The sequence below is a fragment of the Dama dama genome, chromosome 22 (assembly GCF_033118175.1).
Source record: "Dama dama isolate Ldn47 chromosome 22, ASM3311817v1, whole genome shotgun sequence".
Lineage (NCBI taxonomy): Eukaryota > Metazoa > Chordata > Mammalia > Artiodactyla > Cervidae > Dama > Dama dama.
In genome coordinates this window covers 1,048,071-1,075,688 of record NC_083702.1, presented here as the reverse complement: position 1 = coordinate 1,075,688, position 27,618 = coordinate 1,048,071, and the positions used below count along the sequence as shown (strand labels likewise).

The 27,618-nt window shown below is 64.2% G+C and overlaps 3 protein-coding genes across 5 annotated transcripts; 2 read left to right on the top strand and 1 right to left on the bottom strand.

Moving 5' to 3' along the window:
• Nucleotides 1-3,187: 3,187 nt before the first annotated feature.
• Nucleotides 3,188-12,446, bottom strand: ALG12 (ALG12 alpha-1,6-mannosyltransferase). Of its 2 annotated transcripts, XM_061124294.1 has the most exons (10): nt 12,323-12,446; nt 8,154-8,492; nt 7,957-8,089; nt 6,444-6,617; nt 5,926-6,120; nt 5,441-5,544; nt 4,609-4,832; nt 4,044-4,213; nt 3,885-3,960; nt 3,188-3,794 (listed from the first exon to the last, which is right to left on the bottom strand). In XM_061124294.1, the coding sequence occupies exons 2-10, from the start codon at nt 8,319-8,321 to the stop codon at nt 3,563-3,565; spliced, it is 1,476 nt and encodes a 491-aa protein (XP_060980277.1). In that variant the 5' UTR covers nt 8,322-8,492; nt 12,323-12,446; the 3' UTR covers nt 3,188-3,562. The 2 variants fall into 2 exon arrangements, with proteins under 2 accessions (XP_060980277.1, XP_060980276.1); XM_061124293.1 differs by lacking the exon at nt 12,323-12,446 and having other exon boundaries at nt 6,444-6,666.
• A 282-nt stretch (nt 12,447-12,728) lies between these two features.
• Nucleotides 12,729-19,425, top strand: CRELD2 (cysteine rich with EGF like domains 2). Of its 2 annotated transcripts, none has more exons than XM_061124291.1 (10): nt 12,729-12,962; nt 13,308-13,390; nt 13,890-14,000; nt 14,278-14,369; nt 14,904-15,080; nt 16,180-16,275; nt 17,005-17,088; nt 17,841-17,936; nt 18,175-18,321; nt 19,176-19,425. In XM_061124291.1, exons 1-10 carry the CDS (start codon nt 12,843-12,845, stop codon nt 19,220-19,222), a joined length of 1,053 nt encoding a protein of 350 aa, XP_060980274.1. In that variant the 5' UTR covers nt 12,729-12,842; the 3' UTR covers nt 19,223-19,425. The 2 variants fall into 2 exon arrangements, with proteins under 2 accessions (XP_060980274.1, XP_060980273.1); XM_061124290.1 differs by having other exon boundaries at nt 12,732-12,962; nt 19,173-19,425.
• LOC133044064 (collagen alpha-1(I) chain-like) lies at nt 19,272-26,796 on the top strand. The gene is made up of 12 exons (XM_061125627.1): nt 19,272-19,302; nt 19,840-20,046; nt 20,881-21,144; nt 21,550-21,744; nt 21,920-22,253; nt 22,950-23,101; nt 23,672-23,724; nt 23,894-24,122; nt 24,433-24,657; nt 25,547-25,687; nt 25,860-26,255; nt 26,477-26,796. Exons 1-12 carry the CDS (start codon nt 19,272-19,274, stop codon nt 26,794-26,796), a joined length of 2,547 nt encoding a protein of 848 aa, XP_060981610.1.
• The last annotated feature ends 822 nt before the right edge of the window (nt 26,797-27,618 follow it).

The window sequence follows — 27,618 nt, the reverse complement described above, 5'->3', positions numbered from 1 at the left end:
AGCCCCAGGAGTTCAACACTGAATGCACAGACATGGTCTGCTTCCCCAGACACGGCGGCTCCGTTCAGCCTCTAGGTCAGCGGTCATGAGGACCTCTGAGGCTCCACACACGATACTACGGGAAGGATCGTCAACATCATGGAAGAGACACTGATAGAACATCCTGAGAGTCTGGGAGGCTCGCACCACTGACAATGCTGTTGTTCTAAAAAAAAAATCCTGCTGGGGAAAACTGTCTCGCTGCTGTGCGTGACTCCCCAGGGTTTACGACAGAGCCAGTCAAGGAAATCATGAGAACTTGTGGATCTGGCAGCATGCCCTGGAGGGTGAACTGTTCTGATGCAGGTCTTCGGGAGATTCCAGGGCTGGGACTCCCCTGCCAGCCCAGCGGTTAGGGCTCCACGCTTCCGCTGCAGGGGCGCAGCTCAGACCCCTGGCCGGAGAACTAAGATCCCACATGCCGCGAGGCGTGGCCCCAAAATTAAAAAGTTCCAGGGCTAACAGACACCACAGCAGAGGCATTGACCAAAGAGATGAGATGAGAACTCCTGAACCACGGCCAGACAGTGGAGGAGAAGACGCAGAAGACGCAGCCCCAGGGAGCAAGGTGATGTCAAAGCAGCGGGCAGAAAGGCTCCGATTCTTCAAGACAGCTTCCCACTTTACGCACAACATGGGCAAACGGGGAAGGGCTGGTGCAGTGTGGAAGCACGTTTAGAGACAGAGAAGTCCGACGGACATTACGAGGTATTTCTATGAAGCCCCCGGCCCCCCACCCCCTCCTCGGCCACCTGAGACAGCAAGACTGTCCCCCCGCCCCCCCGGGCCCCCGCCAGCCTGCTCAGCCTGGGGACAAGGAGGGCTTTACAACAACCCACCTCCAGTCATGAGCAGGGAACGGACAGACCTCTCGTTGTGTCTTAATGTGAAAACCTAACAGCTGTACACTGTACTGGGCTCGTGTGGAGGCGGACAGTCTGTCCTCACAGAGACGGGAGGTGAGCGACACTAACTGTAAAACTAACGACGCATCGCTTTTGTTTCTAACTTTGCTTTCAAAGACTTGTGTGCAGCTCTCCCTAAGTGGAGAAAGCGTCACAATCTGTCATCGTAGCTTTTCTTTTTTAATGCAAGTGTCCCCAGTACTGCATCATGAATATGACTGCAATGCTGTATGCCAGAAGACTAGGACAATCCCCCCGCTAGTGTATGGGCTGGGCTGCCTTGAAGGGACTGTGCTGATGGTACTAAGTGACTGTGAAGCGATCAGACTGCTGCTTCTTGACTGTCGATCCTCAGATAACTGTACCTGTACACAACTGTGAATTTCTTTTTCACATTACCTTCTTTTTAAGCTTTTTAAATTAATCATTTTGGCTGTGCTGTCTTCGTTGCACACAGGCCTTCTCTAGCTGCGGCGTGTGGGCTTCTAACTACAGTGACTTCTCGTTGCAGAGCACGGGCCCCTACAGCTCGGGCTTAGTTGCTCCAAGGTTTGTGGGATCTTCTTGCATCAGGGACTGAAGGTGTGTCCCCTGTGTTGGCAGTCCCCCCTCTTTTCCTTTTTTCCGTCTAGTACTTGTAGTATGTGTAACATCCACAGAGCTCTGTACGGCGTGAGTCCTGACAGATGATCCATCCTGGGGACAGGTGACAAAAACTCGTGATCCTGATACAGTACCGTACAGAGTTTTTCTTCATGATTTTTTTTGGAGGGCTGCACCTGAAGGCTTGTGGGATCTCAGTTCCCCAGCCAGGGAGTGAGCCCTCACCCCCTGCAGTGCAAGTGTGGAGTCTTACTCTCCAGACCACCAGGGAAATCCCTCTAGTTTTCTTTTCTATAGCCTTACATAATTGGAAGACTATATAACCTGCAAAAATGTCAACTGTTCATGTTATCAGTAGGGACTTCAGTCAACAGTAGCTGTTAGAAGCTAAGCTTTGGGGGAGTCAAAAGTGAACCTGTGATTTCTGACTGGGGGCAGGGGTTGGTGACCCTGCCCCTGCGTTGCTTGAGGGTCAAGTATACATTGATGTTGCCAAGTTCAGGATTCTCAATGGCAGAAGACAGGACACGCAGATATGGAATGAGGGGGGCAAACACCCAGAGATGCGGTGGAGCTGGTGGTGTCAGCATGGCACGTGACTCCTAACACCTGAGCACGTGTCTGCGTGTCCACGCATATCAGCGTGTACATGTCCACGCATATCAGCATGTGCACATGTCCACGTGTGCACATGTCCACGTGTACACACATATCAGCGTGTGCACATGTTCGTACACACGTGTTCACGTGTGCCCACACACAGGTGTGCCTGATACCCTGCCTCAGCAGAAAGGCCTAGAAACACAGGCACGCTGAAAGCAGCAAGCACATTTTGCAGCTGGATCTTGGTCTCCAAAACCAGCCCCGTCACAAGGAGGCTGGGCCCTCAAGACCGCTGCCTCCAGGGCAGGGACAGAGGCCCGAGCAGCCTGGGTGGACACCTGGTGCTAGGAAGCAGCCACGCAGGAGGGTCCTGATGGGGCTCGTGTCTCAGACAGCACAGCTGACTGGACCGTGGGCCAGGCTGCAGCCGGACACCAAGGCAGCCCACAGGGCTGTTCACAACCCAGCCAGGCCCGGCAGCATCCACGCCCAGGCTGACCGTCGGGGGCCATGTGCAAAGCCAGACCTGTTCCAGGCAACTGAGTACCACACGCGGGCAAGTGGGCGCCTGGGAAGGGGCAGTGGTGGGCGTCGAGACACCACAGCCTGGCTGCAGCAGGATCCCAGGGGGCACTGCTCTGGGGGTGGTGGGGGGTGGGATCTCCCTGTGGGCAGGTGCTGCAGACTCTCAGCTTCAGTGCAGAGGCAGTCCCTGAAGGTGGGGAAGCCCCCCAGCCCTTCCTGGGACACAGGCGCTCGGGGTGGAGGCCAGGCCGTCGGCAACTCACTCTGGACTGCCCGAAGATTCTGTGTCTCTGTGCGCAGGCATGTAGTGTGTGCGTGGATGTGCAGTGTGTACACACATGAAAAGCACGCGCGGGTCTCCGCATCCTCACCAGGGCCTGGTGGGGCCGGACACACGTCGGGAGCTCGGTGGACAGTGCAGGAAGCAGGAAGAGCCAAACTCACTTAAAGCCAGTGACGACTGTCTCCCAGGTGTCACAGAGAACCAGTGATAAGACAGTGTACAATGTTACTCTCATTCTTTCTGAACACGTTTATCTCCTAAGATCTCTTCTGAAACAGAGACAGTGTGCCCGTGACCACAGAGGAGGCCCTGCCCTGCAGGGCCAGGTGCAGTGGGGTACGCCCAGCACGCGCTGGCCTTCGGGTTTCCACGGCCCAGGGGCCCTGCCAGGCGCCGAGAGGCCACCGCCTGCTGCCCCAGAGCAGCTCCTCAGGGCGAGACCCGTGGCCTGGAGAGTGGGCACCCTCATTACCGCAGGCTGCAAGCGACGCGGCCATGGGTACCCAGGCACAGCCAGGGATGGGCAGCCGCTGTCCTTGGTCGGTTCCCGGCTCGACTGGAGGGAGCTGGCGGGCACCCACGTCCCTGGGGGCCCCACCCCCGCTCAGGGAGGCCCGCGGAGCCGCTCCAGTAGCACAAGCTTGGTCTGCAGGTTCACGTTAAAGGGAGGCAGCCTGCTCAGATTCACACTCAGTCCGGTGGTGCCTGGGACGCGGGCCAGGATGCGGTGTGTGTCCCGGTAGAGTGCCAGGGGCCCGGGAGCGGCCTCCATGAGCAGGTGTGTGTATGCCAGCATGCGCGCCGAGCCCGGCTGCAGATCCTCCGTCTTCTCGTACCTGCGGAGGAGAGCATGCCGTGCCCTGCGGGCCCACACTGGCCCCTGGCACCCAGCACCCCCGGGAGCCCACGCCAAAGGGTGGACATACCTCCAGGCGCTGTTGACCTCCAGGAAGCGGGACACGCCTGTCTGGGCAGCGGCCACGTCGATGTGCAGGATGACATCTGTGGAGAGCGGGCAGGCCCCGTCAGCGCCGCAGGCCCGCACCTCTGCTGAGACCACCTGGCCCCCGGAGCCGCGCACCCACCTGCGCGGGCGGGCACAAGCTGGTGCAGCCTCTGCATCGCCACGCCACCGGGGTAGTTGAAGTGGGACACATACAGGCCCGTGGCCGAGTATGCGGCATTCACCACAAGGTGCCCCATCACCAGGAGGGACCCCACTCTGTGCAGCCAGGATGTCCTGTGACCGCTCAGCCTGGAAGGGAACAGACAGCTGGGAAGCGCCGTGAGGAGCATGCCCGCCCGCTGCCGCATCTCCACGCGAGTGGTCGCCACACAGCAGACCTGACAGACTCGGAAACCCCGCCAGCCGCCAAGGTCAAACCTGCGTTAGCCTTTCGAGCATCCCGAGTTACCCCTTGGGTCAGAACCCAGCCTCGAGCACGTCCCAGGTGCCGGGCAGAACAAGGACAGGCGCCTGCTGCCTCTACGAGCTGGTCAGGCTGACCACGGGCCCTGCAGACTCGGGCTGGACCCCGCACCAGACCCTGGCTGGGCGCCCGGTTGAGCCCGTTGGTCACCCTAGACACCCGCCCCTTCACGACCCAGTCATGGCCCAGGCGAGCCCGCGCGGCGGCTGGTGGCACTCACACGCGGGCGCAGCCCCTGGCGGCCACGATGTTGAGCAGTGGGAAGGCGTAGATGACGAAGCGCAGCTCCTTGTGCGGCAGCAGCGAGTACAGGGCCACGAAACCCAGTGCGGGCAGCAGCAGCGCCAGGGCCCGCCTGTCCACCGCCCCCAGCGGCACGAACAGCAGGCTGCAGCCCAGCCCGCGCGGCAGCGCTGAATAGAAGTACCAGAGCAGCGGAGAGGTCTGCGCGAACGTCAAGGAGGCTGCGGGCTCCCCCGGACCAGCCCCGCCAGCCTGACGGCGCCCCGCCCACGGCACCCGGGAGCCCACAGCTGGGGCCAAGGCAGGACACCCCACGGGGACGGTGACCTCCCCCACGGGGATGCTGAGCCCCCCCACATGGGGACGGTGACCCCTCCCACGGGGACGGTGACCCCCACGGGGAACGCTGACCCCTCACGGGGATGCTGAACCCCGCCACGGGGATGCTGACCCCTCATGGGCTGCCACAGCAGCGGATGGCGAGTGGGACTGCCCAGAACCGTCCCTCCATCTTTCACTGTGAAAACAGCCTGTCCCAGGGTGGGGGGCACAGTGGGGACCCACAGCATTCTCTTTGGGGATGTCTTTTAAAGAGCCCAGAGTAAAACGTTAAATCAGAAGATTGCAAGGACAGAGAAGCAGCTGGGGCTAAGACGCTGAGTGGTGTTTTCTCCGGGCACAGATTCAGGACCAGGGAGACCCGCCCTGCAGAGAAGGACATGCTGGTGCTGGCGCCATGGCAGCCGCCGCGCTCCGAGGCGCAGCTGCAGCGGACAGCAGCGCCTCACTCTGCGCCAACGGAAGGATACGCCCCAGTTGGAACTCTTGTTCAGAACGGTGTTGTACCAGAGCACCTTCCCTTCTGGCCACACGAGGTAGCGCCAGAAATAGGAGTCCACGGCCACTGTCAGTCCTGAGGAAGGAAGAGCGGCTCAGCAGAGCAGGGGCCGCCCCGGAAGCTGTCACAGGCGGAGGTCCCCGGGACGCAGCCCTGCCAGCACGGCACCCAGGAGCCACGGCAGCGTGTCCCAGAGGAGCGGAGGCGCCGGAACCGCCCCCAACCCAGCCTCCACACACAGGCGCCCCGCGTCTGCCCAGCCTGGCCGAGGCACAGGGAGGGGGCCCCGACAAGGGTCCTGTGCAGGGGGTCTCGTGGGGGACGCTTGGGCAGCAGAGCCAGAAGACCTGCACTGGGACCCTGTAACCCAACCCCACAGGAGGTGCAGGTGATTCCACTTAATGAGAAAAAGAAACGAGAGAGCCCCCATCAACCCAGCCCCCGCGACCCACTTACCCAGGCAGAGGATCCCGGCCGGCACGGCACAGCGCAGGGCCCGGGTCAGCGAGAGCTTCCGCCAGCAGAGCGGCAACAGCAGCGCCAGACCCAGGAGTAGGCTCAGCTCGGCCCTGAAGACCAGGGTGACGAAGGCCGAGAGCCAGATGAAGCGTGCCCACCTCTGCTGCAGCCAGGCCACCAGGGCCAGCAGCACTGCGGGGGACGGGCGCGGGGTCACCCTCTGCTCGGGGGGCGCGTGAGCTCCGAGACCGCCCGCCCGGCCCCTCTGGGGTCCCTGCCCCCCTCCCGGCCCCGCGGACCAGCTCCTCCTCCGGGTGCTGCCCCGGGGAAGCCCTCGCCCCACCAGCCCCCCGAGGGCGAGCTGGAGCCCTGCACGGGGACACAGCTGGCTCGCTTCCTGGCCTCCCTGGCCTGCGTTTCTGGGACACCTGGTGGGCAGCTTTTGACAGACACTCAGATGGACCCCTCCCTGCCAGCCAGGGGGACCCGGGCAGGATAGGCTGGCAGCGACATACCCACGGGCAGGGCCAGCACATTGGGGAGAGTCCGCGTGCAGTAGAACATCAGGTGGAACTGTGAGGCCGTCACCCAGCAGAACAGGGCGGCCACCGTGGCCCCAAACTGCCGCCTCACTTCTTTTTGTAACGTCCAGAGTCCAAGAATCACGCCAAGTCCCAGGACGGCCCTGACTGAGCAGAGAGGGTGCGTGTGCCCAGCGGATCCCGTAGTGAAAACGGGCTGGTGTACACAGCACAACGGGAGTCAGCCGCAGAGAAGAAACCCTGCTGCGTGCCGCAGCGGATGCACCTAGAGGCACCGTCATGCTAGAGGTCAAGTGCAGAGGAGCCGGGGAAGGCCGAGTGCCACGTGGCATCACGTGTGTGTGGAATCTAACATGACACGGATGCACTACACACAGAACAGACACACACGAGGCCTGTGGCTACCAAAGAGAAGGCGGGGAGGGACAGCTTAGGAGTCTGCGATCAGGAGACACACGCGGCGGTGTGACAGACATCAGCAAAGACGCGCTGCCCAGCACAGGGAACTGCGTTCAACAGCGCTTGACAGCCTGTGATGGGAAGGGTCTGCAAGAGATAGATGTATATGCAAAACTGAACCACTTCACAATACATCTGATGTGAACAGAGTACTGCAAGTTAATTCTACTTCAATAAAAAAAACTAACATGCAAAATAAATGAAACTAAATACGTTCCATTTAAAGCAACGGTTTGTTGTTTTTACTGAAACTAGTGTTAGGTGAATTTGTTCACTCTCTGTTTCACTTGCTAGTAACTGAATTCTCTTGAGCGTGGTGGGCCACCTTTCAGTCCTGTGACACTTTTTTATTTAGCAGTAAACACTTCTGAAACTCAGACAAAGGGGCTGGGCATGGGAAGCAGGTGGGCTGGACTCTGGCACCCCGAGCCTGCAGCTGCTGTGCCTGGAGGCCCGGCACACTCGGAGGCTGGGCAGGGCAGACATGCGCGGGCGACGGCCGGCACCCCAGAGGCCCTGTCACCCGGCCGACGCCTCCAGGGCTACACTTACCGAGGACCTGACGCTCAGACGTGGCCGCAGCCCCCCCGCCGAGGCTGCCTGGACCCCCGTGTGAGCGGACGGCCCACCTCTGCCTCCTCGTCCACATTTCCCGAGGCCTGGCCGCCTGGTCCCGGGAGCTCTCTGACTGCGCACCCCGGCCAGCGTGAGCCGCGCTGCGACTGCTCAGGGGCGGGGCCCGGCCCCGCCGTCACGCAGGCGCCGCCGTCACGCAGGCGCCGCCGTCACGCAGGCGCCGCCGTCACGCAGGCGCCGCCGTCACGCAGGCGCCGCCGTCACGCAGGCGCCGCCGTCACGCAGGCGCCGCCGTCACGCAGGCGCCGCCCCCACTGAACTGCCTGCCGAGAGGCCAAGACGGCCGGGATTCCAGGAGGCGGCCACTCCCGCCGAGGGCCCCTTGACCGGTGACCGAGGCTGTCTGACGCTGCCGCCGCCCTTCACCCTGTACCCCTGGAGAAGCCCTTACCTACGAGCTGAGAGTAGAACTTGGACATCTCCAACAACGAGAGCGCGTAGACCGCGGGGCTGGAGAGCGCAGCGATCAGCAGCGGCCCAAGGAACGTCCTGGGGACCACGCCGGGGAACTCGAGGTGGTCAAACTGCAGAGAGAGGGCGGGTCAGCCGGGCCCGGGCCGGGTCCCCACGCCGCTCGGGCGAGCTCACCTTCTCCACGTCGAGCCGGTGGTAGAGCAGGTCGTGCACGGCCTGCAGGTTGAAGCTCTCCTCCACCTTGGTGTAGGGGCAGGCGGCCAGGTGGACGGCGGCCACCGCCAGCAGCAGCCCCAGGAGCTGGCGCTGCCCGCCCAGGCCCGCCGGCCTCCTCCCAGCCATTCTGCGCGCCCGCCTCCTAGACTGCCATCCACCGTCAGCACCGCAGCGCTTGAGTGTTTGCAAAGGATGGAGACACAGGTTCCCAAGCTTCAAATCTCCGCTGGCATCAACACCTGGGAGACGTGTGTGAGGGGTAACAGGACCCCTCTGAAGTGCCGTAGCTTCTGTAACCTGGAAACACATCAACACAAGACACTGAAAAAACAATCGTGCTTAAGAAACTCTCACGTTTTAACCAGTCATCTTCCTCTTTAAGCTGTCTGCAAATACTCTTCCAGGAAGAAGGACCCAAGTTGCAGACCCCGAGCTGAGTGCATTGGCAGCGGGGCCCCGGGTCAGCCCGGCCCTGGACACAGCAGGGCCGAGAAGCTGGGGTCTGGCTGGACAGTCAGGAACACGCCGGGCTCGGCCCCAGGGTAGTAGCCCGGGCAGACAGGCTGGGGCTGTGAAGCGGGAGGGTGGGGGGCACACCCAGAGCGCCAGCCATGAGAGCAGGGGGTGCCAGCGAAGACCTGCACCTCCAGGACTGTGTGACGGGGCGTGGACTCTGCATCCTGAACTTCGCCCAGGAGCCTCTGAGCCCCGGGAAGCACCACGCTGGTCGTGAGCACAAACCGGTGGATGGCAGAAAGCAAGCGTGTTTCTGGGGGTCGGGGGGGAGGCGCAGACAGATGCCTGCACTGCGGGCACTCACACACCGGCAGGACTCTGGGGGTACTCCGTGGAACAAAGATTCTGAGGAGACCGCGGAGCATCCGGGCAGCGCCTACTCACGGAAAACCTACATCTTTCAACTTGGTGAGGGAGGGAAGACAGCAAATTCTTCCTGTTTGTGGCTTGTCTTAAAACAGGTTTGCTTTCCTTTGAACCAAACCAGAAGGGCAAGAAGCAAAAGAAGAGAACCACAGTGCCGTTTGTTAAAACTACTTTTTGGTCAGAGGGAGATGTATGCAGTCTCTGCTCTCCTAAGTCAGCAAGTGGGGAATCCACAACTGAATAAAATCTGGAGGAGGAAGAGGAATCCTGTTCGATATGGCGGTGGTGGCGAGGTGGGGGAAGTAAGGGAGTCAAGAGGGCTTTAATAATTCAGAATTACCAAATAACGCAGTTCCGAGAGAAGTAACAGAACTCGGTTCCCTTACCAAACTGTAAGGGTGGGATTTTCCTGTTTTCCCACCACTGTAACCTCAGCAAGGAGGGGCTCTGTTCATCACAGCTCACAGCTGCATCGGCACCTGGTGCTCAGCAGGTGCTCAACAAACTACTTGAAAAACAATTCATAAAAGCTCCTAAGTGTGGATGTCATCAGCTTACATTTTCATTCAGTTCAGTTCAGTTACTCAGTCGTGTCCGACTCTTTGCCACCTCATGAACTGCAGCACACCAGGCCTCCCTGTCCATCACCAACTCCCAGGGCTTACTCAAACTCACATTCATCAAGTCAGTGAGACCATTCAACCATCTCATCCTCTGTCGTCCCCTTCTCCTCCCGCCTTCAATCTTTCCCAGCATCAGGGTCTTTTCAGATGAGTCATTCTTCACATCAGGTGACCAAAGTATTGGAGTTTCAGCTTCAGCATCAGTTCTTCCAATGAATATTCAGCACTGACTGATTTCCTTTAGGATGAACTGGTTGGATCTCCTTGCAGTCCAAGGTACTCTCAAGAGTCTTCTCCAACACCACACTTCAAAAGCATCAATTGTTTGGCACTCAGCTTTCTTTACAGTCCAACTCTCACATCCATACATGAGTACTGGAAAAACCATAGCTTTGACTAGATGGACCATTGTTGGCAAAGTGATGTCTCTGCTTTTTAATATGCTGCCTAGGTTTGTCATAGCTTTTCTTCCAAGGAGCAAGCGTCTTTTAATTTCATGGCTGCAGTCACCATCTGCAGTGATTTTGGAGCCCAAGAAAATAAAGTCTGTCACTGTTTCCATTGTTTCCCCATCTATTTGCCAGGAAGTGATGGGACTCGATGCCATGATCTTATTTTTTTTAATGTTGAGTTCTAAACCAGTTTTTTCACTCTCCTCTTTCAGCTTCAAGAGGCTCTTTAGTTACTATTTGCTTTCTGCCATAAGGGTGGTGTCATCTGCATATCTGAGGATCCTGATATTCCTCCCAGCAATCTTGATTCCAGTTTGTGCTTCATCCAGCCTGGCATTTCACATGATGTACTCTGCATATAAGTTAAATAAGCAGGGTGACAATATACAGCCTTGACGCATTCCTTTCCCAATTTGGAACCAGTCTGTTGTTCCATATCCCGTTCTAACTGTTGCTTCTTGACCTGTATACAGATTTCTCAGGAGGCAGGTCAGGTGGTCTGGTATTCCCATCTCTTTAAGAATTTTCCAGCTTGTTGTGATCCACACAGTCAAAGGTCTTGGCATAGTCAATAAAGCAGAAGTGGATATTGTTCTGGAACTCCTGCTCTTTCTATGATCCAACAACCAGTTGTGGATGTCACTGGTGATGGAAGTAAAGTCCGAGCTGTAAAGAACAATATTGCATAGGAACCTGGAATGTTAGGTCCATGAATCAAGGTAAACTGAAAGTAGTCAAACAGGAGATGGCAAGACTGAACATCATTTTAGGAATCAGTGAACTGATTCCTGGAAATGGAAATGGGTGGATTTAACTCAGATGACCATTATATCTACTACTGTGGGCAAGAATCTCTTAAATGGAATAGCCCTCATAGTCAACAAAAGAGTTTGAAATGCAGTACTTGGGTGCAATCTCAAAAAACGACAGAATGATCTCTGTTCTTTTCCAAGGCAAACAATTTCATTAAAGACACATTAATGCTTTAATTTCCAATGACGCCGAGCAGACCACAGAACATTCACATGCTGCTCTCTGTTCCTCTGTGAGGTTAAAAAACTGTCAAGAGCTAGGAAGCATGTATAAAGCCGAGCGTTGGGAGCAGCTGCACATGTGCCGCTTGGCAGGACGGCTCAGACGTTCCAGGCTCGTCCCTGCAGACCCCGCTCCACGCCCCTGCCCACAGCACGCGCCCCTGTGGGAAAACCTAGACTCTGACATCTCAGGGGGCTTCCCTGGTGGCTCAGACGGTAGAGAATCCTCCTGCAATGCAGGAGACTCGGGTTCGATTTCTGCGTTGGGAAGATCCCTAGAGAAGGAAGTGGCAACTCACTCCAGTTTTCTTACCTGGAGAATCCCATGGACACAAGAGCCTGGTGGGCTACAATCCATGGGTTCACAGGAGCTGTGGGGTGAAAGCTACATGACAAACCCTGCTCCGGGCCCTACGGGCTTCTCCCCCAGATGAGGGTGCTCTCTGCTGACGGCCGAGAGCAAAGCAGTTTATTCTGGAAGGCACTAGCAGCACCCTGCATGCCCACCCGCGACCAGGAGACACACACAGCGTAAGCAGGTACACAAACCACAGTAACCCCCACCGGGCCGAGACCGCGAGCAGATGCACCTGCACTGATCCACACCTGCCTGCAGCTGTTCGGACTGTTAATCCGAGCGGTTAAACAGGCCACGACTGAGGAAATTGTCGTTTCCAGGATGGAGGCCCCTCAAATTAGGAAGCGACCTGCAGAGGCCCTCCTGTCCCTGTCTATTCCTAGGTCTCGACTGAAACCGGTCAAGTCACATGTTCACGTTACTAATTCACGGCTGGAAACACAAAGAAACTGGCGGAGATCAGGCCAGAGAAAACTGTCTTTTGGACTTCTTCCTTCTGGCAGTTCTGTCCTACAGAGACCAGGTAACGCCCACGTTCCTTCTCCTAACTTAAACCACGGGTTTCGGCGCCAACGGCCTCGGGCACGGGGGGTGGGGAATGCGGACTCCTGGGTCCCCAGACACACTCCTCAGGCCCCAGGTGACGCGGCTGGCCCCAGGTGAGGAGCCTGGCGGGCGTCCCGCGTGCACGCGCACGGTGAGGCCCAAGAAGCCTCGCGACGGCGCCAGCCCGAGGTCCCCTCAGCCCGCCCCGAGAGCCCCAGCCGCGCGCGCTGACCTCGCCAGGCCACCGCGCGGTCCCTCGAAGCGCTCGTGCCTGGGCTGCCCACGGCCGGAAGTCGGGTGGCGGAAACCAAGAGCTTCGGCGATGCCCTTGCCCGAACCTAACATGGCCGCTGAGGCTCGGTTTCCGTCGCGGACGCCCTCGCTGCCCGGAGTAAAGATGGCCGCGCCGGGCGGCGCGTGGAAGAGGCGGACGCAAGGGGCGGGCCCGGGCCTCCACGCCCCCCACGCCCGGCCTCCCGGCGGGACGCTGACCCGGGGCCTTCCTATTGGTAGCCGCTCGTGGCGAGCCCGGATTGGACAGCATGGGGGCGGAGCGGGCCTAGAAGGCCAATCACCGCGCGAGGGCTGGCGTGGGGCGGGGCTCCGGCCAGCTCCGCCGAGTATCCCCGGGAACCGCCGGCGCTTCGGAGCCGGTGGACGGCCGGAGGCCGGAGTGCTCGGCCGGTTCCCGCTGGACTTCGGCCCGTGTCCGCGCGGCCGCGACTCCGCGGCGCCGTCCGCCTTGGCCCGCCATGCGCCCGCCGGCCCCGGCCGTGCTGGGGCTGCTGCTGCTGCTGCTGCCGCCCGGCGCGGCCACCAAGAAGCCGACGCCCTGCAAGCGTTGCCGCGAGCTGGTGGACAAGTTCAAGCAGGTGGGTCGGTCACCCTGTGGGGACGGGGGCGGGGGGCCGGGGTCGCCCCGCCGTGGCCCAGAATCACCCCCCGTGGGCCTGCGATCACCCTGCCGTGGACTGGATCATCCCCCATGGCCTGTGGTCACCCTACCATGGCCTGTGGTCACCTCACCGTGGCCTAGGTCACCTCATCATGGACTGGGTCACCCCATGGACTGTGGTCACCCCACCATGGACTGTGGTCACCTCACCGTGGACTAGGTCACCCCACCATGGACTGGGTCATCCCCACATGGACTGGCTCACCCCTCCATGGACAGGTGTGAGGCAGCAGGGCTGACCCTTGTGGCCCTCTCCCCACAGGGAATGGTGGACACGGCAAAGAAGAACTTTGGTGGTGGAAACACAGCTTGGGAGGAGAAGACGCTGTCCAAGTATGAATTCAGGTGGGCACCCTGCTCTGACGGGCCCAGCGCCCGCCTTTGGGGCCTGACATGTCCCTGGGAGCGTCTGCAGACACAGAGGGTCCCTTGGGCACAGTCATCTGTCCTTGCCTGGGGCCGGCGTGTGGGCCTCTGACTGGCCCCTGGCTGTCGCCTCACCCTCCAAGGGGCAGACACAGGGGTCTTTTCAAAACACAAGTGGGGCTGGCTCCCCGCCCCAACCCAGAGCTTCAGCCCATTGCCAGGCTTCCCTGGGTGGACCCCACACTTGATGTCCCACCTAAGGATGAACAGGCCTCCCTGACCACCGCACCCTCTGCGTTTAGCTCTCTGCCTGGCAGTGATGCCCCCCAGGCCCCAGCTGGGTGTTTGTCAGGGGTCTGTTTTCACTGCATGGCTGCGGCGCGGCAGCAGGGGGCTTGCAGTCATCCTGGAGCGTGGACGCTGACCCCTGAGGTGCCGCACGCCCCCACCTCACGGTGCTGCCGGCCCTGTGTTTCAGCGAGGTCCGCCTGCTGGAGATCGTGGAGGGCCTGTGTGAGGCCAGCGACTTTGAGTGCAACCAGCTGCTGGAGGAGCAGGAGGAGCTCCTGGAGGCCTGGTGGCTGCGGCTGTGAGTGCTCAGGGCCCGGCACCCGCCATGCCCAGGGTTCGAAACGCACTGGAGACAGTAGGGCTTCCACACACCTGATTTCTCCCTCACCCACATTCCCGTCCTGTTCCACCAAAGTGCAGCGATCTTGACAAGGGAGTTAGCTGGGAGAGTCTGCTGGCCACAGGCCCTCATTTCCCGGGTCCCACAACGCTCAGAAGCGCCTTACGTTCAACTGTGGTTTTGTTTTGAGGAAATCCGCCACGTGAGACTCAGTGGACGCTGTTTACATTCTCAGGAAGAAGAAGCATCCTGACTTATTTGAATGGTTTTGTGTGCAGACACTGAAAGCTTGTTGTTCTCCGGGGACTTACGGGCCAGACTGCCTGGGTATGTCTTTCCGTGGGGACCCTCGAGTGTCTGCGTGGTTCCTGTCCTGGCTCCGGGGGCGGCGGCTCCCACAGGCCTGGGTGCTGCCCTCTCCCGGCTGCAGGGACCTTCTTCCCTGGTCTGATCCCAGGTGTGCTCCCAGCTCACCCCTGGGTTCATCGTAACTCACTGCCTGGTGCAGCCCGCTGAGTGCGAGGAGGCCCACGGCCAGCAGAGCCCTGTGCGAGAGGCTGGGGCGTCCAGCCTTCAGGGTTCCCCCCAGGCATCACGGACACGTTCAGGTGGATCACCTGGGCGGAGGGCATGATCTTGGCACTTAGACCCTGCCCCAGCCCCCCCACTGTCCTGCTGGTGTGTGGCCGCAGCGGGATGTCCTCACTGTCCCCTCCTCGGTCCCGTGTCCCCAGTGAGGCCAGGGCCCGTGTGTCCTGGAGAAGGGGCAGAGCGGGTCTGGGGTTGCAGCAGGACTCGGAGCGGGGGCTCCCTGGGGACCCCTCTGCTCCCAGGTGCCCTCTGAGCAGCTCGTGTCCCCAGCGTGCCAGGGCGGGTCCGAGCGGCCCTGCAGCGGGAACGGCCACTGCAGCGGAGACGGCACCCGAGAGGGCGACGGGTCGTGCCAGTGCCACCTGGGCTACCGGGGGCCGCTGTGCGCCGACTGCGCGGACGGCTACTTCCGCTCGCCGGGGAGCGAGGCGCGCAGCATCTGCTCAGGTACTGGCAGTGCCCGCAGGCCGCGAGGGGCGCGAGCGGGGCCCGATGGCGGGGGGCGGGGCCGGGAGCGGGCCCGATGGCGGGGGGCGGGGCCGGTCCTGCTTCGGGTCCCTGAACAAGGCGCCGGAGGGAAGTGCAAGGTGATGCCCCGGGAGGGCCTCCTGGGCCGGCAGCGTGGCACCGCCAGCTCCACGACAGCCACGCTGGGCCTGGGCGCTGTGGCCTCCGGGAGGCTCGCGCGGCCCTGCTGCCCCGGCGGGAGGCTCAGCACCGGCGGGAGCGGGCTGGTTGTGCCTGCGGTGCTCGGGCCGGGTCCGCGGAGCCCCTTCCGGGGGGCTGGTAGTATGCCTGAGAACGGGACAGCAGAGGCCATGCAGTGTGGCCCCCGAGTCCCCGTGAGAAAGGCACGCCACCTCGGTTACCCTGGTGTCGGGAAGGGCAGGCCCCCACGGGCGTCTTTGAAGGCGCCCCAGGCTCCCCCGTGAGTTCCGAGATGTGCCCGTGGGGTCCCACAGATGGGGCCTTCTCAGCTGAGACGGACATGCCGACCCTTCCCCTGGGGGCGGCCCGCGCCCCACTCATGAGGCTGTGTCAGCCCAGGGCGGCATCCAACGACGTGTAAATCCAGGGAGGGGGCCACGGGGACGTGTGTTTCCTCATTGGCTGTCACTGCCTCGGGGGAAGACTGTGGTGGGCCGCGGCAGTCAGGTCTGGGGGCCGGTGCTGTGCCCTCGGGCCTGCCCGCAGTGAGGCCAGCCGCCCCGGTTCCCACCCGAGACCTCCCTGGGCCTGGCAGGATTGCGTGTGTTGGTGGGCGGCATGCACACCCAGCCGGGTCTGGGCTCCAGGCTTAGGAGCAGCTCCTCTGAGTCCTCGTTTGTTAAGAATTTTATCACCACTGGGCGTGGGAATCCCTGCGTGTTGTCTTTTCTCATTAAGTCCAGTGTTTCGAGTTACATGAGTATTTTTCTGTTATTGAATCAGTCTTGCCTCTTTGGGATTTTTGCTTATTTTCACCCTAACAAATGTCAGTTGCTAAGCCCCCAAACGACCTTTGCATTGAGTTTTCTCCTGAGACGTGCCTGCCTCTGCCTTGCAGCCTGTGACGAGGCGTGTAAAACATGCGTGGGCCCCACCAACAGGGACTGTGACCAGTGCGAAGTAGGCTGGGTGCGCCAGGACGACGCCTGCGTGGGTGAGGCTGGCAGGCGGCCCTCCCCTCTGCGCCCCCCACCCTGGACCCCCCGCCCCCTGTGGGCTGTGCCGGCCCAGCACCCCCAGGACTCACCATGCTCTGCCTGCTGCGGACGTGCGGGGGGAGACTGACGTCCCCAGTTGTGCTTTAAGGGGTCACAGGTGGAGGCTGGGTTTGTGGGCGGGTGCTCTTGCCCACGGGCAGAACGCTCCACGAGGACTCTCTGTGGCCTGGACTCCGGGCTGGGAGGGTGGCCTGCAGCCTTGCTGTCTGTGGCCTTGGGGGTCCTGTTGGCTCAGGCCCAGTCACGTCCCCTTGGGCCCTGCGGGGCTGGCAAGGCAACGCTGCAGGGAGGGGGCGGCCTCTGACTGTGGTGACGGCGCAGTCCCGTGCTCTGGAGGCCCCTTACCAGGTTTCCTGGCCTCCCATCACCCACTGCCCGCCCTCAGGCCTCACTTGGACTACAGCCCCGCCCGCAGCATCTCAGGGCCTGGGGCGGGTCCCTGCGCTGCCCGGCTGCTCCGGGGGGGTCCGGCCCCGGGTTTGGTTTCAGCCTCCTGCCTCGGGCCCCAGACTGAGCGGGGTGTGGTGCGCCCCGCGGCCCTGGGGAGGGGCTCGTGCTCAGCCGCTGCGCTGTGCCCACGCACGCAGAGGCCCTGGAGGACGGCCGTCCACGCGTCCCCAGGTGAGGGGCCCTCAGCCGCCACTCAGCGGTGCTGTTGTTTCCAGACGTGGATGAGTGTGCGGCAGAGCCGCCGCCCTGCGAGGACACGCAGTACTGCGAGAACATCAACGGCTCCTTCGTGTGCGAGGGTGAGCGCCGCCCGCTGCCCCGGCCTCCCCCCCAGCCTGCCCCGGCCTCCCATCCCCACCTCGTCCCCGGTCCGTCCCCCCGTCCTGCCAGCTCCCCAGACCTTTGTCTGCGTGACTCCTGCACGTGCTGCCCACTTGAAAAGCTTAAGATGGCAACACAAGTACTGGCCGTTTCCCGACCGTCAGGAAGCTCAGATGAAAGACGGCATCGGCGCCCACTGGTGGGAGGGCCCTGGGGTCAGCGCAGTGCAGATCGGACGCCGTGCCGTGTCCCCTGTTCGATTTTCCCTCAACAACACCACCGTGACCGCGCTTGTCCGTCGTGTTTCTCTGCATCGTGTCATTAGGAGCGAGCTGATGTCTGTTCCTCCTCAACCCACGTGGTTGACTGTTTCAGCCACGCATGTTCTCCGGTTACAGGCTTGGAGGGCCCTTTAGGTAGAGCTCTTCACGCTGCTCCTCGCTTCCCCTGCCTCAGTCTCCGAGTGGGGCCGCCCGGCCCAGAGCTGGTGCCCCTTCCTCGCCCAGCAGCGGCCCGTGTGGCTCATCCCCCCGCGGCATCCTGTCTCCGTGCTCCACGGACGCACAGTGTGCCCCAGAAGCGTCACAGGAACGCAGGCGTGTGCTGGGGGCGGCACGGGGGCCACCCCTCGAGGGCGGGGACGCCAGCTCTTGCGGCCACAGGGCCTCTGCCGCCCCACGCAGCTGCCGCAGGACGAGGCTCATGTCGTCACCCCCGCCCCTTGTTGCAGAATGTGACCCCACCTGCGTGGGCTGCACGGGGAAGGGCCCCGCCCAGTGTAGGGAGTGTGTCGCCGGCTACAGCAAGGACAGCGGCCAGTGTGAAGGTCAGCGGGTGCGTCTCTGCTCCACCGGGGAGCTTCCCGGGGTCCACGCGCCAGCAGCTCCTGCCCTCACGCCTCTGCCTGTCCCCCGCCAGACGGCCGCCCGGGGCTCCTGCTGAGCCCTCCCTCCCTCCTCTAATGCTCGTCCCGTCTCCGCCTCTGTGCGCGAGTGAACCCCTCGACCCCTGCCGGGCCTGTGTGCCCAGCGAGGTCACCCATGCAGTGGAGTGTTCTCATTTAGACATCGATGAGTGTTCGCTGGCGGAGAAGCCCTGCCTGAGGGACAACGAGAACTGCTACAACACGCCCGGGAGCTTCGTCTGCGTGTGCCCCGACGGCTTTGAGGAGGCGGAGAACGCCTGTGTGCAGACCGGGCCGGCGGGGGCTGGTGAGTGACACCTCAGCCACCTCTGCACACACGTGGCCGGGGGCTGGCGGGGGTTCCCGCGGCGTGGGGGGGCCCCTCAGAGACAAGCACGCGGCGGGCGGCGGGGGAGTGCCCTGGGCGCCCTGAGCACGGCACAGCCCTGGCGGCTTCGACCCCAGAGACCTGCAGGCAGGATGTCTGAGGTCAGGTGTCCGGGGCTGCCTCCCCCCGAAGCCCATCGGGAACATCCTTCCCGCCTCTTCCGGCTCTGGGGGTCACTCCTGGCATTCCTGGGCGGGTAGCTGCATCCCTCCAGCCTCTGCCTCTGTGGTCTTGTGGCCTTCGCCCCTGGAGTCTGCATCCACAGTTCCCTCTGCTTGTGGGGACACCGCTCATGGGCTCAGGGCCCCCCAGTGACCTTGATCACCTGTAGGGACCCTATTTCCAAGCAAGGTCACGTCCATGGGTGTCCCGTGGGGGGTACAGTTCTTCCAAGATGGTTCCAGACGTGTCCTGGGGGCTGTGGGATGTCTGCGGGACGGTGGCTGGGCCTCCAGGAAGAGCTGAGGCCCCAGCGGGACCATGGGGGGCCCAGCGGGCAGCAGAGAGCAGGGCCCGGAGGGGCTGCAGCCGCCCCGCTCAGACCTGTGCTCCCAGGCTCACCATGCGGGCTCTCGTCTCATCTGGGCTGACTAACTGCGGCTGCCTCGCCAGCTCCCCGTCTCCTTTCTCGGGGGCCCTGCCCCACTCTGGGGAGACACCCCAGCTGGGCAGGCCTCCCACGGCTGCGGGCAGGCCGTCCACTCACCGCCACGGCTCCAGCAGGGCCCCTTGTGCCAGGATTTTACCCAACGATCTCTGTTTTCTGACAGAAGCCACGGAGGCAAGTCCGACGCAGCCCCCCTCCCGGGAGGATTTATGACGAGTGCAGTGTTGGCCACGCCGCCCCTAACTTATTCAGACTCGTCCCGATGGGCCCGGTGCCAGCTGCTGGCTCCAGGGGTCTCCTTCCCAGAATGGCCGGTGCTTACTGGACCCTTCAAAAGCTGCGTTTCTTGGCTGTTCTTAAACAGATTTGTATATTTTGATACCGTTCTTTATAATAAAATTGGCCACTGAAGGTAATTAGGCAGAGAACAGGTGTGGGTTTGTCTCGTTAAAAACATCTGGACTCTTTCGAATGGAGTTTGCCCAGTCCTGGAGCCCCGGGCCTGCGGGGGCCCCTAGGGGTTCCTGTTGCTCACCCCCAAAGGCTTGCAAGCACCAGCGGAACATTGATCAGGGGGTTCAGGGCCCCCCGTGGGCCCTAGAGAGTATCATCAGGGACCCTGGGGGAAGAAGTCAGAGGGGAACCCCCAGGACCAGGTCCTCATGTAGGGAGGAGGCGCCCTGCACCCCCAGGCCCGGCCTGTGCTATGCAGTCTGCCCAGCGGTGAGACCACGGCTGCCCTCGGGGTCTCACACCCTCAGGCCCTCGGCGCCCCCGTCCCCAGCCTCACTTCTGCCCGTGTCACCCTCTCCCGCGGTCCTGGCCCCAAGGACAGTCCCCGTGCCCCTGGCTGCCCCTGGGTGCTCAGCCCCAGCCAGGCACTCGCCTGGGCGCTGGGGCGGGGCGCCTGCGGCAGGACTCTACCCTGGGGTGCCTCGCTGGAGGGGGGCACAGCATCAAGGCCTCAGGCCCGCCAGGCCCTGCAGCTGGCTTCACCGGCTCCCCCAGCTCCTATGGGACGGAGCCTCCAGTCCCAGGTCTGGGGCAGGTTCCCCGAGTCCCTGGGGTGAGCAGGAGGGAGTCCAGTGGGCTGGGCAAGGCCAGTGCAAGACCCACAGCGGGGGGCCACAGCAGGGGCCACACGCTCCTCTCGGAGACGGACACGTGAGGCAGGCTGAGGAGCTGAATAGGAAAGTGGGGTGATGGCCGTGCGTGCGGGCAGCACAGGGCAGGGCGGAGATGGGGGGATGGAGTCTGCACTGTGGGGTTCCAGGAGGGCCCCACAGGGGAACAGGCCAAGCCTGAGAGCTGGGCCAGGGCCTGGGTGCTGGGAGAGGTGCTGGCGGGTTGGTGGGGGGAGGCCCTGGCCTGGGGCGCTGCGGGGAGGCGGCAACCCGAAGGCTCCCCGAGGGGAGAGAAGCCTCCTCGCCAGCTGTGGGCCAGCAGGTCCACAGGGTGGACAGTCCCTGCCCAGTGTGGGGCCCAGGCCTGGGTGCCAAAGCCTCCCCCTGGGGCTGCATGACCCGAGCAGGGAGCCGCCCCGCGTCCAGCTGGAGCCCGATGGCCCCTGTCCTCACTGTGGGGGATGTGTGCAGAGCCCCGGGCAGACCAATCACTCACCCATGGCGGGGTCAGCTGGGTGGCTGCCTCGCCCCTCCCGCAGGGGGTACCAGCCAGTACCCTGAGGGGACCAGTCACCTAGCAGTGGGGGGTGGGCTCTGGCTCTGGCTGGCAGCCCCCACAAAAGCTGCACCCTGGCCTGAGCCCCGCAGCTGGCCCCCCTGTGACCACTGCGCTGGCCGGTGGGGCCTGGGGGTCCTCTCCCTGTCCCCTCCCCGCCTTCCTGCGGTGCCACACCCCCCCCCCCAAAGACCACCTCCCAGACACTAACGGGCCTGCGCAGCCTGGGGAGGGTCGAGGCCCGCCGGGCGCCTCCCTGCTGGCAGCACCTGCAGCCACAGCCCAGGGGAACCTGGGTCCTCAGCTCTCTGCTCTGGGACCCCCTGTCAGCCCCTTCACTGCCCCTGCCCCACTAGGGCAGAGCACGCCAGGCGGACTTAGCTCCTCCATCGTGCCCGGCGTGGTCCCACGCCAGGGCCTCCGCGTTACTGTCTCTCCTGCTGGGAACGTGCGGGGTCTGCTCCCCCATCCGCTGGGGTCTCTGCTCATGTGGGGGGTCCGGGGGCACTGTGGCTCCCTGCCCTCTCAGACCCTCCTGGGACGGCACCAGGAGGCACAGCCCCTCACTGGAGCTGAGTCACCCCGGGGCCCAGGCCCCCTGAGGACGGCTTTAGCCCCTTCCCAAAGCCCCACATGCCCAGGGGGGTGTCTCTGCACCCAGCAGGGCTTCTTGCCCCCACCCGACCCCCCAGGCCGAGGTCTGGAGTCAATGGTTAACACCCCAGTCTCAGTTTTTCCATCTGTAGATGGGAGCAGGACCTCGCCAGACCAGGCCAGGAGTTCAGGGTGCCCGCGCTGCCCGCAAGCAAGGCGTAAGGACGTCAGCACTGGGGGGGCTGAATGGTCCTGGCCTCCCAAAGGGCCTGGCTCCGCCGGTCACCGGGGCGGCCCGGCGGTGACCCCCGTGCACACCCCGCGGCCGCCCCTCCTGGGAAGCAGGGGGACGGTCTGGCCGGGTGGATGGATCAGCCCCTGCGCCCGGGGCCGAGGGGTGGGGGCTGGCCAGCAGGTGGCGCTGCGGGACCACCTCCAGGCCCGTCTGCCTCGGCCGCAGGGTAGGGGGCCACCCTGGGCGGAGTCTGGGGACAGGCTGTCGTCACGCTGAGGCCTCGGGGGTCCCGAGAGCCCCAGGCCCGGCCCTCGGGGCGAGCCATCCAGTGAGGGACCGTGCCTCCTCCCGCCTGGTACCGCCCCAGGACCCCCTCAGGGACCCCTCCTCCTCCTCCTCAGGGTCACAGGGAACAGCCCCCTCCCTGCCTCCGAGCCGGACGACCTGCCCAACGTCCAGTCAGGCTCAGGACCAGGGGGCACGTGCGCTCACCCGCTGGGCCCTGCAGGCGGCCAGGAGCCTCGGGGGAGCCATGATCAGGCTCCGTGGGCTGGAGCTCAGACCCCTGGGGCTGCGCCCACCACCCTCTGGACCCTGGGGCCCCCGCACCACTCACAGTCCTGGGGCTGCCTTCCACCCAGCCGGCCTTCATCAGGCTGTCACGCGCCCCATGGGCGAGCGCTTCTGGAAGCATGCAGCCACGGTCCCGGCCGCCCACCCTGGCTTTGCTGCAAAGTGGGTCCTTCTATCTGATGGGTCTGCACAGAGGGACATGGGCAGTGTCTGGGGACACTTCTCATGGGGTGAGGGGGCTCCCGGCTCGAGTGGATAGAGACCAGCAACGCAGCTCGACACACCCAGGAGTCCAGGACGCCTCACATGTCGGCCCCGGAGGAGCCGTGTCCAGGTGCCCTTCTCCTCAGGGGAGTCACGGCGAGCAGACAGCCCCCTCCTGCCCTCAGGGTTGCCTGGAGGACCTCCCCTTCCCCCACCCCCCCACGGGGCCCCCTGAACACAGGGCAGGGACACCAAGCCCTCCTGCTCTGCGCCCTGTCCAGCTGAGGGCCGACTGGCCCTGGCCTGAGCAAGGGAGTGAAAGTCGCTCAGTCGCGTCCGACTCTTGACCCCATGGACTGTAGCCCGCCAGGCTCCTCTGTGCATGGAATTCTCCAGGCTAGAATACAGGAGTGGGCAGCCTTTCCCTTCTCCAGGGGATCTTCCCAACCCAGGGATCGAGCACAGGTCTCAGGCATTGCAGGCGGATTCTTTCCCAGCAGAGCCACAGCGGAAGTCCCTGAGTCCTGAAGCAGAGTCTAAGCCGGACATGTGGCTCAGGCCCGAAGGCCCGTGTGTCCTCCTTCCTTTGTGGTGGCGCGCTCCTTGCTTTGGGGGGCTTGAACCTGCACCCGCACAGGGCCCGTCTCTGCCTAGAGGGCACGCGTCCTGCAAAGGCCCCGGTGCGCTCCGCACTCTCTGGTCACCTGGCCTGATCAGCACACGGCTGCTGATGTGGGGAGGGGGGGTGGTCCGGGTGACTGGGCTGGAGAGGCCCAGTACCCTGAGGGCCCGCGTGTTCGCTCGCGGTGACCTACACTGTTTCTGACCTTCCTTCCGACGAGGCTGCGGGAGAGTGTGCCCCGCCCCCGGCCACTGCGCACGTGCAGCTGTGGACGCTGACCTGAGCGGACTGAGCAAAGACACCACGGCTGGCCAAAGCGGGCCTCTCGCAGCTGTCCACACCCTGGGGTCCATCCCTGCCTTTTCTGTCGTCAGATTTGCAGCATAAGTAGAGACATGGAGGGACCACCACCCTGCATTCTCCGGGCTTCAAATGCTCCACCAATCACGCCCGGGTGTTGGGTCTGACTCACAGTCTTGGGTGGGGGCACTTGCAGAGGCTTCCCCTGGACTTATCTGTGACAGTGGCCAAGGCAGTGATGTCCTTGGCCACTAAGTCTGTCTGCTCCCTGTCTGTTCTGGACCTGGGATGTGCCCACGGGATCCATGTGCAGACCCTGGCTGAGAGCCCGCTTGTCTCTGGGCTCCCGCGAGCCCCCCACTCAACAGAGGAGCCAGGAGGGTGCTCTGGGCCTCGGGGTCCCGCTGCAACCGTGGCCAGCGGTCCTCAGATGTTTGCTGTCTCTCCTCCCCAGCACACTCAGCTGGGGGTCCCGGGGAGGTCCCTGGGGACCCGCCTGCTATTCAGGTGGGTCCTGGGTCTGAAGCCTCAGGTCTGGGAACCAGGAGAGGGGTAATAGCCTTTCACAAGGTCACACATCCTTGGTTTCTCCTGCTGGGCTGCCAGACCAGTCCCGGAAACACTGAGTTCTGTTAACTACAACCTCAGGCGCCTCAGGCCCTTGGCCTGGCTCCAGGCCTGCCACTCCCGAGAGCTGCACCCACCTGCCCACAATCAGGCGCCCTCACCTCCTCGCCACTGGTCCCAGGACGGCTTCTCCACCGGCAGCAGGATGGTGGGAGCCCTGGCAGGCGCCTGCCGCAGCTCCGTGCCCACGTTGGCCCCAGCCTTTCAGCCCCGGCCACACATCAGCTCTGCCAGCCTCTTCCTGGCCGCCAGCGCTGTGACCGCGTCGCCTACTGGGGGTGCGCTCTGGGCCTGGGGAAAGGCCCTGCTCTCAGGGGGCTCCCCTCGTCCGCCTGGCACCTGCTGCTGGGCCCTGAGGCTCTGATGGGGGCCAGCATGTCCCCTCCAGGTGATGTCACCACTTGGGCCCAGAAGGGAGATGGGCAGGTCCCGACGGCAGGGCTCACATCTTTAAGGGGTGCCCGATGGAGGCGTGGCCAGGGATGGGGGTCTTGCGGGTCACCGAGGGCCCACTCCCTCGAGCAGTGCCTGGCAGGGGGCTCTGCCCTCCTGGAAGCTGACCCCTCCCCCGCCACCGTCTTTTCCCAGGGCGCCAGCCCATGACACCCCCGCTCCGCACTCTAGATGGTCGGACCCTGCGCAGCTACGCAGCCTGTCCAGGGCACCAGCGACCGCGGAGACCAGACTGCGGCCAGCGGCGGCGGCGGGAGGGCCTTTCTAGCTCTGCCCCTTATAACCACGCCCCTCCGCCCCGGCCCCGCCCCTCGGAGCCGGTTCCCAGAGGAGCGGGTCCTCAGCTGACCCCCAGGGAGGGTGAAGCCGGATGGCCATTGAGAGGTGTTCAAGCTGCGGCGAGGGCGCTGGGCCCCGACCCCCCTGGACTCTGCCTGGGGAAGGAGCATGGCAGGGAGCCAAGTGACCTCTGGCCGAGGTCAGGGCTCCAGGGGCCCAGGGCCAGGTCCAAGCAGCCTGGTGCAGGCCGTTCCTTCCCACCCGGGACCTCCAGGCCCCGAACCCTGGCACCAGCCCGGACCTTGTTCCTCTTCGCACACCCGCTCTCCCCTGTGGGGGCTCACGGTGGAAGGGGGCGCACTTCCCTGACCCCTCAGGCCCTCTGGGGTACCCTGGCACAGGGCTGCCCTCTGAGGGTGAGCCTCCCTCACTGTCCCCCACGGGGGCCACTGCCTCGGGGACTCCTAAGCCACCACTGGGCTCACAAACAGGCCTTCCCAGACCGGGCCCCCGGGCCCTGCCGGGCTCTCCTGGCCTCTGCATTTCAGCCCCACCCGTGGGTGCCCGGAGATGCAGACAGGCAGGCCTGGGAGGGGACTGGGGCTCGGGGCCGCCACGCGGGACAGGACAGCCGTGCAGTGGGATGACGCAGGCCAGGACGTGGTGCCGTCACCCTCGGCATGTCCACCGCCGGCCTGACGGGCCTGGGGGAGGGGCATCGGGGCCAGGGCAGGGGTGGCACAGGCGGCCTCGGCCTGGGGACTGCCCTGGGGGCAGTGGCTGGGTTCTGAGGGTGGACGGGACCAGCCTTGGGCCTCTGTGGGTCAGGCTGGCGTTCGGGCCATAAGCCCCCTCCCAGCTCAGGGTCTTCAAAGCCCTTCCCTGTGGCTGGGATCATCCCGGACGCCAGGCCATCTGGCTCCGCACCGCCGGAGGGTCAGCCCGGCCTGACTGGACCCCCCTTCTTCAGAGACCGCTCCTCCCAGCTGTGTGCGGAAAAGCCCTTCCAGAGAGACAGTTCCAAATGACATCATCAGGGCTGGCCCGGCCACTTGCACCAGCCACGCTCCGTCCAGCCCGGCCATCCTGTCAGCTGAGCCACCGAACGGGCGTCAGCAGCGGGGTCTTTCTGCACCCACATCCCTATGAACCTGGGGGCGTCGGGGGTCTGCTCTAGGGCAGGGCTCCACGGAGGAAGGCCCTGCGTCCAGGCCTGTCCCCAGAAAATGAACGGGGGACGGCGGGAAAAGTTATCTGACCCCTTGCCCCATTCTCCCCTGAAGGCCCAGAGGGCTCCCAGCCGGGTCCACGGCTGCGCCCCCCAAGCCCCAGGTTCCCTGGACGCAGTCCGCCGGCCCCGCCCTCCGAGGGCCGGCCAGCGGGCCGCAGTGTCCAAGCCCGGGACGGGGGCGCGTGGGAGCCCCTGGGCAGCTCGGCCCCTAGGGAGAACCCGCGGCTAAGAGGGTGCCAGCTCCCCCTCCGCGCCCCCCACCCTCGCCCAGCCCCGCCGCCGGGGAGGGTTGGCCGCAGCCCCCAGAGCTCCCCCTCGCGGAGCAAGAGGGCCGCCGGGGCGGGGAAGGGCTCGGCCCGCCGGGAAGGGGGCGGCCGTGCTGGGAAGGGGGCGGCGCCGGAAGCGTCCGCCAGGCCCCCCGCGGAAGGGGCACCAGGCCGGGGGTGCGGTGAGCCCGGCGCGGGGGCGCGGAGCGGCCAGTCCGGGGCGGAGCGACCGGAAAGGAGAGCGTGCAGCCCGCCCCCTCCCCTCCCCTCGGCGCTCCCCTCGGCGCTCCCCTCCCCTCCCCTCGGCGCTCCCCTCCCCTCCCCTCCCTTCCGCTCTCCCCTCCCCTCCCTTCCGCTCTCCCCTCCCCGCCCCTCCGCTCTCCTCTCCCCGCCCTTCCCGGAGCGCCGGGCGGCGGCGGTGACGCCGGGTTTCGGGGCGGCGCGTGCGCGCTCGGCCGCGACCTTCTCGGAACGCGCTCGGGGCCAGGTGGCCGCGGGCGGGGCGCTCGCGCTGCTTCTGACGTCACGGGGGTTCCCGCAGGAAACGGTCCGCGTGGGACGGGCGGGGGCGGCAGACGCCAGGTCGGTGGGCGGCAGAGCCCGCGTCCGTCGGGCGCCGAGGCCTGCGCCCTGGGTCCTGCGTGTCCTCCGCGCCGGAGCCCGCACAGCTCTCCTTCCGCGGGGAGCAGAGGCGGCCCCGACGGGCCCTCGTGGGACCTGTGAACGGACTCAGGGAGCCCCCACCCCGGGGGGCCGGAGAGCAGGGGCCCCCACTTCACCCTGCGCCCTCCGTGGGCTCAGGTCCGACTCGTTCTCGGAGCTGAGGCTCCCTCTGTGGTCTCAGACAGCTGCCCCGGAGCGTGACCCTAGGTCCCAGGGAGCCGGGGGTGACCGCCCTCACGTCCGTGTACTGGCCCTCCTGCAGGCGGGGTCGCTCTGCAGGGTCGCCTGGGGCGCTGTAACACCCCCTTCCGGCCTCGGACTAGAAGCGAGGTGATGACCGAGCGCACAGGCCCCCCTCCGCCGCCCTTCCGACCCCACCTCCACCCTCACCTTGCTGCCCGCTGACCCGGGTGCGAGGGCCGATCTGAGCACCCCTCCTCCGTCTGGGGTCCCTCCCGTCTCACAGGCCCCCACCATCAGCACGGCTGTCTAGGGTGAAGGGTGGGAGAGGGGCGGGGACACCAGCCTGGGACCCTCAGCGCCGCCGCAGGTGAGCCGTCGGGGGCTCAGCTGTGGCCGGGAGAACAGTGGCCCTTGTCCGGCCTCCGGGGTGGGGGCTGGGGTACCAGCCCCGGGTGTCTCGGGCGGAGAGTGGCACCCGCCCCCACCCCACCAAGGCATATTGTCCATTCACCCGCCACTCTCACTATTAATAGCTCCTCTCCGCAGCGGAGCTACTATAAATAACCCCCAGCCCCTCACACAAGGCCGTTCAGGCGCCTGCCTCCCGCGCACAATCGCCCACACACGCCTGCACACTGGCTCCTCAGCCGCCTGCCGGGCGCTGAGCCCGCTCCTGGCCAGCTCCGGGTTGGGCGCGGG